At 42.2% G+C, this 15,130-nt stretch overlaps 2 protein-coding genes and 1 pseudogene across 2 annotated transcripts; all 3 read right to left on the bottom strand.

The window, feature by feature from the left end:
* LOC111949596 (neurofibromin-like) overlaps positions 1 to 720 on the bottom strand; it is a 95,969-nt pseudogene extending 95,249 nt beyond the window's left edge.
* A 367-nt stretch (positions 721 to 1,087) lies between these two features.
* Positions 1,088 to 7,879, bottom strand: LOC111949589 (serine-rich adhesin for platelets-like). Its single transcript, XM_070434213.1, has 9 exons — positions 7,436 to 7,879; positions 7,106 to 7,207; positions 6,737 to 6,794; positions 6,345 to 6,492; positions 6,213 to 6,249; positions 5,692 to 5,975; positions 1,891 to 5,443; positions 1,623 to 1,710; positions 1,088 to 1,359 (listed from the first exon to the last, which is right to left on the bottom strand). Exons 1-9 carry the CDS (start codon positions 7,448 to 7,450, stop codon positions 1,208 to 1,210), a joined length of 4,437 nt encoding a protein of 1,478 aa, XP_070290314.1. The 5' UTR covers positions 7,451 to 7,879; the 3' UTR covers positions 1,088 to 1,207.
* A 1,681-nt stretch (positions 7,880 to 9,560) lies between these two features.
* On the bottom strand, positions 9,561 to 13,097 carry LOC111982714 (gap junction delta-2 protein-like). Its single transcript, XM_070434219.1, has 2 exons — positions 12,240 to 13,097; positions 9,561 to 11,865 (listed from the first exon to the last, which is right to left on the bottom strand). The coding sequence occupies exon 2, from the start codon at positions 11,821 to 11,823 to the stop codon at positions 10,714 to 10,716; it is 1,110 nt and encodes a 369-aa protein (XP_070290320.1). The 5' UTR covers positions 11,824 to 11,865; positions 12,240 to 13,097; the 3' UTR covers positions 9,561 to 10,713.
* Between the last annotated feature and the right edge of the window lie 2,033 nt (positions 13,098 to 15,130).

Below are 15,130 nucleotides of genomic sequence, written 5' to 3'. Positions count from 1 at the left end.
ACAGTTAGCAAGGTAGCTAAGTTATAGGACTTCCTAGCTGGTACAATAGGGACATCTTTTCCCCAATTGTCTAGGAAAAATTAGCCAATATTAGACGTATTGTGCAAATACTCCGAGGTAGCTATACCAAAGCCCAAAATATATGCAACATTAAAATGCATGTTTAGTTGGCTAGCTAGCTACATGGGTAGCTTACTAGCTAGGTAACTAAAAGTAACTTGCACTTTTGTTACACATCATCCTAACACAGATATAAAAAATATTTGTCCTAACGTAGTTACTTATCTATAGCTAGCTAGCTAGAAAGCAGTCGAGCATCCACTTCGCAGTGACATAAATAAATTTGCTATCTACCTGTACAAGCCCTCAACAAAAGATTCACTGCTTGCAGTTGCAACTAGCTAACTACTCCCACTTCGAACTCATATAACTAACACTATAATATTACCTGCTCGTCGAATCTGTTTATCACGGCCTGAACCCATTCCACTGGTTTATGTGCCGCCATGGCCGAGCGGATGGAAACCGCGAATGACTGCTTGCAATTCCAATACGAATGTGGACGTTCGTGGCGATGTTAAGCCTGAAATAAATCCCAAAACCGCCGTCTGAAGATGACAGTACGGCTTGGTTATTGTTCCCTTTGAGCAAGCTTTACCATGCCGCCATGACACACCACCGGAAGTCTTCCCAGTGAAACCGATGGGGATAGGAGATTGCAGAGCAAAGATACCCGTGCGTCGCTTGTTGATGTCGAAGGTAAGAGCTAAGAGGATACACACAAACATTGACCATATAATGTAATGTTGTTACATGTAACTAACTAGCTTGACTTGCTACCGTGTGAAACATGTATGCTACCATATGTTACTAAAAAGAGCTAACAATATTATAAAATGTAATCCAGGAGTTTATGTTTGAATTCTGGTTCTCTCACAACACAAGTCACTCAGAAAAGCATCTGTAGGCAGAAGCATGCTACATGTACATTCGGCATTTGAAAAAACTATAGCTGTGTTCTATATGTTCTATACAGTTTTCAGGACAACATTACTCTGTTTAGCCTACACCGTGACTATGACTGCATAATAAACTAAACTAAAAATACTATGTATTTTCTAATCAAATGTGTTAACAGGGCAACACAAAAGAAGACAAAGGCCATCAATTCAATGCAAATATTACTGTATTAAAGGAAATTGTTGTATTAAGCTTGCTTTGAAAACCGTTTGAATGGCTTGGATAGGCCTATGGAGATGGCAGAAAACATCCTGATTAGAAGGGGATGTTTGCGAGGCTTCTCCTGTTGAGAGGTGGAGGGAAGACCCTCTGGGAGTCCAAATGTGGCAGGATGTGCCACTATGTTGGGCAACAGAAGAGAGAGAGTTGACATGCACTTTAATTTAAAAATTATGTTATATTGTATTCTTAGTTTCAAATCATTATTACTTTCACAAATAAATGAGAACCAGAATCTTGAGATTTGGAAACTATAAATAATTGTACATAAGAGATTACTATCGATAATATATAATGTACTGTATATAGGGTTTAATATTTTTGCAATAGCAGCTTTGTACACCAATATCTCAAACAGTAAATGTCCTGCTGTATGGACTTACACATGATATCTTCAGCAGTAGTCTGGTCTTTGGATTCAGAATGGCGGTAATTCTTCTTGGAATCCTTCTTGTTTCCCATCATGAATGGCTAAAACAAAAACATGTCAAAACAACAGTCACAGCTGAACAATCTCATGGAAATAACAATCACATCTTACACACCAGCACAACAAGATTTATAAATGGTTTTGGAATTAATGGATGGTTTTACATTGTCTCGAAATAACATTGTTTACTCACATTGACACAATTGTTAATTGTGATGTACCTTTAAGTCGAATTTCAGTCTGGCAAGCCTTTGTAGGAAAGACAGCTTCCCTCTGGTAGCCTTCACATCTTCAGCCATGGGAAGAGCTTCTGGCCAGGTGGCTTCGAAAGATGTTCTTGAGGCTGCTCTTGATGCCTCATTACAACTGTGGAGAAGCTCCTTGCTCAATGACTCCACAAGAATCCTATTGAATGTGGAGTCCTGAGTCGACACGGCCAGTTGGACTATTTTCTCTGAGCCAAACTCCTTCAACAGATGTTTGTAGATGGTGCTGTATACTTTATGACTCTTCAGGTTCTTGGGATAAGCTTGGGTCTCAGAGCAGCCTGACCATGCACAGAAGGCAGCTATTACTTTTGGAATCAGGTCTTGTGACGTGCGTGTGACGTCAATTGGGTACAGATCAGTTTGGGTTTGGATTTTTGACAGAAGTCTCACCACTAACATGCTGATGAGGCCGGTGAAGTCATCATCACCGACTAAGTTATCAGTGGATGGGGTTGAAAGCGAGACAATATCCGGGCTGGTTGAATTCTGATCACAAACAATGCTCTGAGGTACACCGAAACAACTGATGGTATCCCTTTCCTCAGCATCTATGTTGGCCTCAAAGCCTCGTGCAGCATTGGAGGTCCCACTTGTTGTCATGCTGATGGCGGAGAAAGATGGCAGAGGGTAGGACTTACCACTCAGTAGACTGCCTACATCAGTTACAGTTCCGGTTGGAGATGACCCTCTGCTTTGTGCATCAGAAACCACAGAGTCCATGACCTGGCTTACCATTACTTTGGTAAACAGGCTGACTGTGTCACTAAATGCTGATGTAGAAAAAGAGCATGAAATCCTATCTTCAGATACGCAAGCCGTCACACTAACTCCCTGAGCCCAACTCATTGAAGCTATAGAGGGCACAAGGCTAGGAAGCAGGAGGCGCTTCACAGACTCCTCTGCAAACAGCTGAACCAGCTCGTAAGCTGTGGGCTTCCCCACCTTCTTGTCATTCCTCTTCAGCTCAGTAAGGACTGTATCGGATGCACTCTTTCCAGCCGCCACTGTCAGAACCAGAGGGGTCAAGTTGCTCTCAGAAATGATGCGGTTGACTTGGTGAGTAAGATCACGGGAGAGAGCACCAATCCTACCCTGAGATATGAACTCCTCCAGTCTTGCTATTGCAGCTGTTAGATCAGGGTGGAATGCAACCTCCCCTTCATCCTCTGGATGTACCTCCTTTATGATGGTATCCACTATTGCAGACATGCTTTCCCTGGCATCACACACCAATGTTTTTGGCTTAGTAGATTTGCCCATGTCGATGACTGAGCATCTCACAATGGGCTGAGTAATACTCTCTGGTAAATCAGAAGAGATGGAAGTGCCAGGGAGTGAAAATTCCCACTCTGACTTCTTTGATCTGGCAGATGATGATGACAACGAGGAGGAAGAACGCTGTGGCACTTGACAGATCAGTTCCTCACCACATTCACTGCTTACCCTTTCAACGTCCTTCAGCATCATTCCAACCACATTCTCTATTTGTGAAAGCGCTCCTGCAGTCACCGTTTGGTCAGATTTTGACAGCTCTTTCTGAATTGAAACCAGAATTTGGCTGAGGGTCTTTTTGGCTTGAGCCATTGTTGCTTTGGCTTGCTTTTGCCATAAATAATTCTTCATCTTTGTCTTCACATTGTGGTAAATAGTCTTTGCAGTTGTCCAGATCTTCTTCTCAGATACTTCCAAACCAGACTGTGAGCCTTTGGGTGCGACCTCAGTGTACTCTGAGGTTTTCTCATCACTCTGTTGAAGCATAGAGTCTGCCTGCCATAGAGTAGTAGAAGACTCTGTGGGTGGGAAAAGGCTCTTCATGTCATTTATAATTGATCCAACGATTTCAAAAGCAGTTAAATCTGTATGCCTTAAGGAAATTGTTGATTTTGCTGGCAACATCTGAGAATCTGGCTGGCTGGAACTGACTTTGCTGGGAAAGCTACTGACTGATTTGATCAGTATTTTTCGCACTTCGTTGGTAGCGTTCATCTGGAACTCCTCACTGGAGAGTTTCTCAATGACTGAGGCTGGAGTATCTCTTAATCCTTCCAACCATGAAGAACCAGACACAGGCATGTCTTCTAGATAAGACATGACACTGTCCAAAAAGCCACAGACTTCAAGGGAGTTGTAAGAGGAACCCTCTGCAACAGATGATGTGCATTCCAAATATGCCACCTCTGACCTATACATGGTCACAATCTGGGACAAGACCTCTTTGGTGCAGGGCACCAGTTTGGAATCACAGAGAGACAGTAATGGTTGAGAGTTCTCACTTTGGCATTTACGGAGAGTACCAAGTCCTGTTGAGTTGACCACTTGCAGTATTGCCTCGCTCTTACTGGTTTCAGGTTGCTCTGGTGTTTTCTCTTCTACAGAGTCAGTTGAATCACGTCCATCAGATAAAGAAGATGAACTGCGTTCTGATATAAGGGATTCACTCCTACATGGTGAAGGCAAGCTCAGGATTGAAACAGGCAGATCACTGGAGTCAGTATGCTCCAGAAGCACAGCACTGGAGTCAGCTTTTTCCATAAGTTCTTCCCCTTGGACTGGAGCTCCACCCATTCTGAGGAACAATGTCTCTAGCTTTGCCTGAAGTCTGTAGCAGAGTCTACGAGCTGCATGGAAGGGTTTCCGCTTTGTCGTACAGTGTCCCACTTGGGTATCTCTCTGGGTGCTTGTTGGCTGATCTAATTCAGCACACTGCACAATGTCCTTGACATCTTCAACAAAGTTATCAATTATTTTTGATGCCTCAGATTCTACTTTGGTCTGTATGAGCTCAGTGGCCGCAGAATCAAGGATCCTGTCAGATGGGCTAGATGCATTCATCAAGCTTGGAGTGGTACTAAACGAATGAGAAGGTTGAACCATACCAGAGATATCGCTCATTAACCTTCTCACAAGAATTTCACTCACAGCCTTTGAGGCTTTGGTCTTGAACTTCGCACTAAACAGAGTGCCAAGATTTTGCATCATTGCTTTGCAAGATGTACATATTATGTTCAGCTCCTCTGGAACAGGAGAGTCTTCAACATCCAGGTGCTCCACTACAAGGTCACTGCCAGATGCCAACATTTTAACTTTCACAGCCACTTCTCGAAAAACCTTAGCCAATTCCGGATCTTCTTTTTCCAATTCATCCACCATGTCTGCGATAACAGTCATCACCTCTTCTGTTGCAGGTGGAATGCATGACTCTAATTTAGAGGTGGAGCTCTGGTCCTCTGGAGTGGCGTGATCATCAAAACATTTCTGGACCATGTTGACCATCTGTTCAGCGGCCTGGGTACCAGAATAAATAGGGGAGGACCGCCCTGAAATGGCTCTGCTGATGGTCACAGAGAGGGCTGAGTTAAGCTGTTCGACCACCACCTTGATAAGACCAACAGTCAGCTCAGGTGGGCAAGAGGACAGGATCTTATGATCAGACAGTTGCTCCTGGACACTTTTGATGATTCTGTCCTCTGGCATTCCCAGGTGGACTTTCACTGAGGTCTGGGAACTTTAAAACGAACAAGCAAAGCATGATAATTCCTGTCTTAACTTGGCAAATCGGTCAAGCGTTGTAATTTTAGTATTCTAAATATCTACATGTCCTTTTGATCGCTTTTCATGCTCATTAATTTGAATATGCTCAAAGGCTGATACATTACATTTTGTACTACATCAGATAGAGTAAAATGCATTGGCTAACACTGGGATAGATGATCTTGGTGAAATCCATACATGAAAACCTTGAGGGGAACATACCTCTTAGAAGAGGGTGTTAGGGACCTGAGATGTTGAGCCCCTGTGCCGCCCTTATACATTTTCTTCGCCAGATATCTAACTTCCTGGATGAGCTCCAGTCTTTCCTGATCAAAGGCAGCAAAGGGTCTTGCACTGCCACCCCTCTTGGGTGAGTCAGTATCGTCGTCAGCAAAGTCCTTCACCCCCAGTACGCGTGCCAGGGCTGGCAGCAGGATCTGCAGGGTGGTCTGTGTGATGAAGGTTACAATTGTCTTGCACAATTTGGCAAGCTGTTCCTTCGTCATCTGTTTTGAACAAATAGAACAAAAACTGTATTTTCAATGGAACTGTGATGTAAAGTATTCTAGATCGAACAGAATGCATTTGATCAACATTGTTATTCTTGTCTGTGACTGAATTCAAAGTTTGATGAAGTCTGACAGAGAAATGAACATGAATAACAGAATATAACTTGATGGCTAATCTCTGAATTCAACAGATTATTGACACATCAGAGGTCAAAGGCAGATAGGGAAACTTACAGGGTTTTTTAATCCTTTGTAGATCACTTGCCACTGCCTAGAAAATTTTAAATAAGTGTTTTAATGAGTGTTTAGTTCCCACTGCACAATATTTCATAAATGTTGAACATTACAGAAAAACTTTTAACATACTCATCAGTAAGATTGCGCAGGAATGAGATGAGGATTGGGTAGGAGTATTCCATCTCATCCTTGTTGCCTGGGCCGAATGCAGCCTTAACAGCTTTCGTCTCCAGGAGTTCAATTACAGATCCTCTATCCAGGTGTTTATTCCTGGAGACTAAAGATGTGATTGCCGTAGAGGAAGTAGAAACCAAATTAAAGAGAAATCCGACGTTTTATCTCTTAATACTCTGATTTCATTGTTTTAGGGTTTTAGAATAGGCCTATTTGAATAAAGCTATCTATGTGACCTTTCTTACTGATTACAGTAGACTACAGTTTCATTGAAAATGGATAGCACAACCTGCACATCACAGACAGAATAGAGAAACAATGTAGTACTAGAGAGGTAAATCTCTGACCTGCATCGTTGTCGGTGCCCAGCTTCCTTGACTTCTTGCCACTACTCTTCCTTTTTGCCTAGGATAGAACAGAACAGATTCCAGATCTCAAATGATGGCAGACATGTAACACCAGGGCCCGATACATAAAGTGCATCAGATAAGGTGTGGGCTCAACCTTGCCCAAATAATTGTATTCATTATGATCTAAAATCTCTGAGACAATTTATGAATAGGCTATGGGCCAGGTCAAAGCAGCTCTTAAAAACACGTTTTGAAAACAGCTATGTTGTWATCATAGATATATAGATATCTATGGTAGGGCTGCTATCAGGTGCAGAGTGTAGCCCAGTAGGCCTATTATGTGCTCTGTCACTCCTGCTATCTTACCTTCCTTCCCTTCTTGGCCTCCTCTTTGGGCGTGGCCACCGGTTCTTCCTCAACAACTTCCTTTCCTTCCCTCTGAGGATCACCATCCTCCCTCTGTACTACCTGAAGGACAGACATTCCAATAAGTAATACTAGGTCAATGTCAGAGTAGATCTGTGCAGAGGACCTCATAAATAGAGCTACAGCCATATCAGAGCTAAGCTGGTGACTTTATAGAGAATGGTAAATTTGTTTTACAATATGTTATAGCTTTTTTACAAGAAATATCCGCTTAGATTACTTTTTTCTTTTTTACTTTCCCCCAATATTGTGTGAAGTCATTTAGCTTACCTTTTCTTCATCCATTCAAGCTATTTTATATATCGAAAAGCACGTCCTTGTCTGTGTTGGTTACATTCAAGTTGAGTTCAAGTCGAGAGTGAGGACAATATTGCAGGCGGGGACTGTAATTTAGGGCTACATGCCACGTCATGGAACGTTAGACCTTTATGACATCACAAATAGTATTTTTAGGAAGAGCGCGGGAAAGGTTACTTGCCCACTCAGTAGGACTAGCTAATATTGAGAGAAATTTCCCCGTCAAACGTTTTCGATTGCCTACCCCTACGCCTTCAATTGAACAATTACACTACCAATAATTGTATCACTCTCTCTCGGCAGGTCAAAACCAATCATTGGTCAAAACACAGAAACATGTGGTCCTGCCTTTGCAATATTGTCTCTCTTGTGGGTTTACTTAAGTATGACATGTAGGCTTACTGTGTAGGATCCAGCTGATTGATCTGTCCTAGTCAGCCTTAGGTTGAACCCAAAATCTTCTGGGAAATATTTGTTAATAATATTCATTTCAATATCGTTTTATTCTTTGATTTAGTCCCAATCAAATCCTATTGTTGTCTGCCAAACCCCACCAAATATGTTATTGTAGGACATACTGTAGCGGGAGAAAGTGAGAGCTGCAACGCGAACGCGGACTCGTCCGGTGGCTCCTTCAGTGCAGAGGCAAGCGCGTATGCCAGTGCCACTAAAGCCCGGGCTTGTGGGTGGAGGCAGTAGCCTACAACGCTGACAGGCAACACCGTGTCATTTTATTAATTAACTCACTCGAATTACATTGTCTTCTTCATTCATTTAGATTGCACATCCTTTCGTGGTGAAATTTGTTTTGATTACTATTAACTTTAATCCACAGATTTTAAGTGTTTATGTTGCCCACGTCATCATGTGATGCTGTGAGCAACCAATTTATGCCCAGCCTTCCTAGATAGGCCTGGGCTGCATAACACGATGAATCTGGGAAAACATAACACTTAAAAAAAAAAAATTACAGTGCAAAAATAGCGTAGGCCTACTAGTCTACTATTCAAATCCACACCTCTTCACACAGACTTACCCAGATTCTGTTGTTTTAGCTTTAACCTCTGTTAAATTCACTTCCCTGGTTAGTCTGTCATCATTAGTGTTCTCCATGGTTAGTCTGTCTCTATGTTTAGTGCACTTTAATATAGCCTGCTTAATTATTTGAATGTTTGATTTTATTGATTTTTATCCTGCAGATTTTCTTGTGTATTTAAATTGACTTTGGGTGTCTTGAAAATCACTTAAAATAGCACTGTTGTTCTAATCGTCKGATCGCAGGTATACTGATCATCACTGTCCATGGTGCTGAATCTGACTGGGTAGATTAGTTTGAATGCTGAAAACTTGTTTGACTACATTTAAAGTCCCTGTGAAGTCAAAATATTTGTATATCATATTGTACAACAGCTGATGAAACTAACACTGTGAAAGTGTTTTACAAAAATGTGATCAGGGTTGCTTCCTGATAGACAGAGCATGTTCCTCTGCCCAGGCCTTGCTGACACTTGCCAGATCTTACACTGCCTGGATAGGTATTTTGTGTGTCAGCTAACCACATCATATGTTATAGCAATCTATCAGTCGATGACACAATGGATGACTTGGCACACAACCATTGGTTGATGCATGCAACACCTGAGCAGGGACACATTCTTTTCACAGCACTTCAATGCAAAGTCATTTTCGTAGAAGGTTTGGAGAGCATTTTCACTAACCCTAACTCTTTTCCTAACCTTAACCTCAGTTTCCTAACCTGCAACGTTAATTATCCTAACCTGCTGTTGTAAGTTCTCCTAACCTGCTATGAAAAATTCACTTCGATATTGAAGTGCCATGAAAAGAGTGTTTCCCATATCTATACAGCACCTTCTAATCAGCAGGTTTGCATGGGCGAGAGTTTTGGCTTTCCATGGTGACATCACCATGTGTAAATTGGTTTATAGACCAATGACAAAGAGAGTGCCAATAACAGCTAGTTTTCATTTCCCCTCCACACTGACCACTCCCAGACAGTCCTAGCAAAATTCTTGCTTGAGAAAGTTTTTTTTGCAAAAAATACATTTTTGACCATTTTAATCGTAATCTATTACAGTAAGGTACTTAATTGTTACCCAGAAATGATTTGATATTGATATAAAAACGTCTGCTTTGGGCCTTCAACAGATATGTGCACTAAATACTCAGAAATCACATATATTTACATTTTAGAATGTATTTTATCAAGGAAGTAAGTTAAACATGTATTTTTTAATCTTACTCTTAGTTGCAAATACTTTATTTGGCTGTGGTTCATTTGATTTTCAGCACAACCCTGTTTGATAACTTATAGTATTATAGTGACCTCTTGTGGTAAAATGTCAAACTCACAACTAAACTCATTAAAATGGAGGTTTTCCATACCCTGTCTTATCAAACAGTGCAACATTTGACTGATGAAATAGCATTCTTCTAAAATTCTTACACTTCTAGATGCAAAATACAAGTCACTATTCCAATACTGTTTGATTCTGCCATTTTGGAAATAGTATTTACAAATATGAGCGCAAATGTCTGAGATTGAGACACCAACTTTTAACATTTCAGTTAAAACCCTTTGGATAATTTCAACATTAATTACTTAACATCTATACACATACACACCATGCACATATCAATAAACAGAGGCACACATGCTACAAAAAAAGTGACTACCTACCAGTCAATTAAATTAGATTATTCAGAAAAATAATATTGTTATAAGAGACAAATTGCCTTTAGACAAAATAAATGACTGCGTCTGGACACAGGTCAAAACTACTCTGCCGAGCACAAGTACTCTGTCGAGCTCAAGTTACCAGCTATGTATGATTTCAACACTTACATTTATTGAGTTATTGAAAAGTATCCTACAAACATTGTTTGAATGTGAAAGTGATCAGGTTTTCTGAAACAGGTGTTTTTGTATTGAAGAACCCTGAGAATGTGGACAGTAGGCCTTGTGTGAACAGGTGTGAACAGACTGAAGATAATGATGTTTTCCTTTCTCTGTCTTTCGAAACTCAGGAACAGTTTGAATGTTCTTTTATGTAATTTAAACAATGGTATGGATGATTAAGCTGGACCTTTCTCTCTGAATCAGGAGTGCACTTTCATTCTCCCAATTTTTCCAAAAGCCCAATCTGAGCAACCTATGCTTTAAACCCTGTCTTTCCCATTGTTGTTTCAAAAGTGGAAAATGCTAAATTCGATAATCACACATAATGGGCATTTCACAGCCAAGACTTCTTGATCCTTCCCATCAACTCCATGTTGGCCAGTTTAACCTTCACCCGGTCCCTTTCTTCCGGAGTCCTCTTGGAGGTGCACTCCACAGTAGAGTTGGTCTCAAAGGAGATGGCTGGGATGTGAGTGAGAAGGTGGCCCCCAGCCTTCTCCTGGGCCATGGGCGTGGGAGTCTGCAGGACCAGCCTGCCCCTCAGAGAGTGTTTGAGCTGCAGCAGCAGAGGGTTGTGGTGGTTGTACAGCCCCACAGGGTGGCTCTCGGGCTGGAAGCAGGTGGAGCAAGCGGAGCACAGTACGCGGAAGATGTAGACCCAGCCCAGGTAGTGCAGCTCTGCGATGTTGAGCACAAAGCAGCCCACGCTAATGCTGAACATGAAGTTGAGAAAGATAGTCTTCTCGGTGGCACGTGACACAAAGCAGTCTGTGCGGGTGGGGCAGGGGTAGGTCTCACAGCGGTACAGTTGGGGCACCTCGAAGCCAAACAGGTAGTACTGCCCCAACAGGAAGGTGATCTCCATGACGGAGCGRAGCAGCACYTGCAGGATGTAMATMAGCAGCACCTGGCTGGASAGCTGAGTMGGYTCCTCCCCRAKCTCRCCATAGTCCTCCTCRAGCAGGCTCTGCTCCACCCCCTCCSCTTCCTMACCAKCCCACTCCTCRCTGTARCCAGGGCAGTAGGTGGYCATACCAGTCTCCATGTTCTCCAGCCCTTRCCTRKCCAGCTGRCCAAASAKCTTRTTGGAGGTCCGCTCAGCCATCACCTGCCCCTTCTGGACCTCCAGCTTCTTATCCTTGGCGATCTTGTGCAGGACGTAAACGATGTAGAAGATGGACGGCGTGGAGACCAAGACGATCTGGAAGACCCAGAAGCGCAGGTGTGAGACGGGGGCGAAGGTGTCATAGCAGACGGTGTTGCAGCCGGGCTGCAGGGTGTTGCAGGTGAACTTGGACTGCTCATCGCTGTACACCGCGTCCCCCACCAGGGTCACCAGCAGGATGCGGAAGATCAGCAGCATGGTCAGCCAGATCTTGCCGATCACTGTGGAGTGGTTCTGCACCTCGGACAGGAAGCGTCCGAGAATGGACCAGTCTCCCATGGTTTAACCTGGGGGGATCACAACCTCTCAGTCCACTACTACCTAAAACAGTACAGTAGGAATCATTTAGACACCAATATTAATTCTATGTAAAGGAACATTTTCTAGTGTTTTGCAAACAGTGAGAGCAAATGGTTTCTTATCTGATCTAAGATGGTTGTATTGCAACTCACAATACAGAAAACCTTTTTATTCTGTTGAATAAATAAATGTTCCAAAAATGTCACTCCTTATCTCATAACTTCTCAGACAGCTGTTGATACACGAGACTGAWAGAGTATGCACATATCAATGAGGGGAATACATTGCAAATTGTAACAGCAGATAATACTGTTTCCCCTTTCCCTTTATCATCAACAATTGAAAATGCAAACAGAGAAGAACAATCCGAACAAAACAGTTAGAAATCCACTCACCCCTGGATAGTTTGTCTCTTTCCAATGCAAATCTGTAAAAAATGCTTTGCCATGCAGTACGCATTGGCTATAATTAATATGAATGCTGTTTAATGGACGATTTGAACGGTGTTGAGCCTCGTATGGGAGAATAGGCATATTCAGACATATTCAGCCACTCTATCTGAAACTCTCATTGTACTGTTGGGATACAAAGGCAGCCAATGTACAGTTTAACAAAGATTTAAAATACAATGGGAGGCACCTTTTCTGAACAGCCGGGAATAGTGAAACAATAACAGCAGGGAACAAACTGGAAAAGGAAAACAATGCCAATTTATGCAAAGCTTCTGCTCTAAGCCTGTTTCAAAAATACAATTTAGAGAAATGGAAGATTTAATATTTCTCACTTTTCCAGACTATGCTCAATCAATCTTTGAATGAAATGTGATGACAAAGTAGAGGAATCATCCAGCAGTTTTAGGCTTATAGTCACCAGTTATGACTACAGCATTTGTCTTTCTCTAGGCAACTAGCCTTAGTGCTGGGCCCCATCCACTTATAGGCCTGAACTAAAACAGAGATACAAATCTCACAATACATACAGTTCACTAAAATTGTCTTCCAGGAACTGTCTGGACTAAACAGGACTGTGGTATCCCTTCAAATTGTATACTGAAGTCCCTATAAGCAGCTTGCATCAATGACGTATAGATCCAATCCAAGTCCACAGATGAAACACACACAACAGGTTGTATCTCCATTAAAATAAGTATGTTTAGAGTCTATCCATCCACTTGAATGTCCATCATGGGATCAAATGTAAAGACCAAGCCTCAGTATCCTCCGCAGCATCCGTGTCTCTGCTTCACCATTGTGTCCTCCTCCCAGAGCGCTAAGAACCTTGGCGTGATCCTGGACAACACCCTGTCGTTCTCAACTCACATCAAGGCGGTGACCCGTTCCTGTAGGTTCATGCTCTACAACATTCGCAGAGTACGACCCTGCCTCACACAGGAAGCGGCGCAGGTCCTAATCCAGGCACTTGTCATCTCCCGTCTGGATTATTGCAACTCGCTGTTGGCTGGGCTCCCTGCCTGTGCCATTAAACCCCTACAACTCATCCAGAACGCCGCAGCCCGTCTGGTGTTCAACCTTCCCAAGTTCTCTCACGTCACCCCGCTCCTCCGCTCTCTCCACTGGCTTCCAGTTGAAGCTCGCATCCGCTACAAGACCTGTCTCTTATACACATCTAGATGTGTATAAGAGACAGCACTATTGTAAAGTGGTTGTTCCACTGGATATCATAAGGTGAATGCACCAATTTGTAAGTCGCGTCTGCTAAATGACTTTAGCGCTGTCTCTTATACACATCTAGATGTGTATAAGAGACAGCTTTAAGGAATACCTAGGATAGGATAAAGTAATCCTCCTAACCCCCCCCCTCCCCCTTAAAAGAGTTAGATGCACTATTGTAAAGTGGTTGTTCCACTGGATATCATAAGGTGAATGCACCAATTTGTAAGTCGCTCTGGATAAGAGCGTCTGCTAAATGACTTAAATGTAATGTAAATGTGTGGTCCATACACTGGGGCTCTGGAACAGAGGACATCAGGACCATTACCCTGCAGTTTGTGAGGGCTGGAATTCAATTGTTACTTTGTGTTGTTGGGCTGAAAGGCTGGATTTGGTGTTGTCCGTGTGTGTCATATGTAAACTACAGGGCAGCCAGTGCCAGTGGGCCAAATATGATCAATAACTGAATTATTGATCGAGTTCATCTAAATTCAAATATTGAGGAAGCATCTGACTTTCTGAAAACATCAATGTGTCAAAGACAAAGACAGAAATTGCTAACGAAGCACTAACGATTGTCATGCCTAGAGCTGTAGACCCATTGATCATTTTTATAATTTAACCTTCATTTAACTAGGCAAGTCAGTTAAGAACAAATTCTTATTTACAATGACAATCTACCTAGGACGACACTGGGCCAATTGTGTGCAGCCCTATGGGACGCCCAATCACAGCTGTTTGTGATACAGCCCAGAATCGAACCAGGGTCTGTAGTGACGCCTCTAGCACTGAGGTGCAGTGCCTAGAAACAAATAACTTTCTTCTGAAACTCGTCAGTCTATTCTTGTTCTGAGAAATGAAGGCTATTCCATGTGAGAAATTGCCAAGAAACTGAAGATCTCGTACAACACTGTGTACTACTCCCTTCACAGAACAGAGTAAACTGGCTCTAACCAGAATAGAAAAAGGAGTGGGAGGCCCCGGTGCACAACTGAGCAAGAGGACAAGTATATTAGAGTGTGTAGTTTGAGAAACAGACGCCTCACAAGTGCCTTAGACTGCTGCTCCACTCGGGAGCCCCCAAAATAATGAATAAACCCTTTATAGGACCTATATACTAAAGATGCTTCCGAATTTATTCATACCCAAATCTCATGCTATATAAAGTGTTGCACTATTGAGAAGACAGCTGATATGCCTACTGTAATGTCATGATCATATACCACTTAGAAGATCATTTTATGTATGTACAGTCAGGGTTGGGTAGTTACTTTATAAATGTAATCCGTTAGTTACTAGTTACCTGTCCAAAATTGTAATGGTAGGAGCTGAGCACATTTTTTTTTTAAATCTGTAAAATCATATAACTGCATGTTATGCATATGTTGTATCCTAATTGTGTTATGCATTTGTGTGTGGATGTAAATATTTTCCAATCCCAGCAAATCTTGAAAGGATTTCTTAAAATTGTATTTTAAGGGGTTGACAAATAGTAGCTAAACTGTATAGAAACAACATATTGCTTTTTACCTAGTGTTTGTGTTGAAGCATAATGTAATGATATATATGGGCACAATCAGTAACCATCTTTGACGATGGCATATTGAAAATGATTT

Source organism: Salvelinus sp. IW2-2015, linkage group LG22, assembly GCF_002910315.2.
Source record: "Salvelinus sp. IW2-2015 linkage group LG22, ASM291031v2, whole genome shotgun sequence".
Taxonomy (NCBI): Eukaryota; Metazoa; Chordata; class Actinopteri; order Salmoniformes; family Salmonidae; genus Salvelinus; species Salvelinus sp. IW2-2015.
This window is presented reverse-complemented; position numbering and strand designations above follow the sequence as displayed.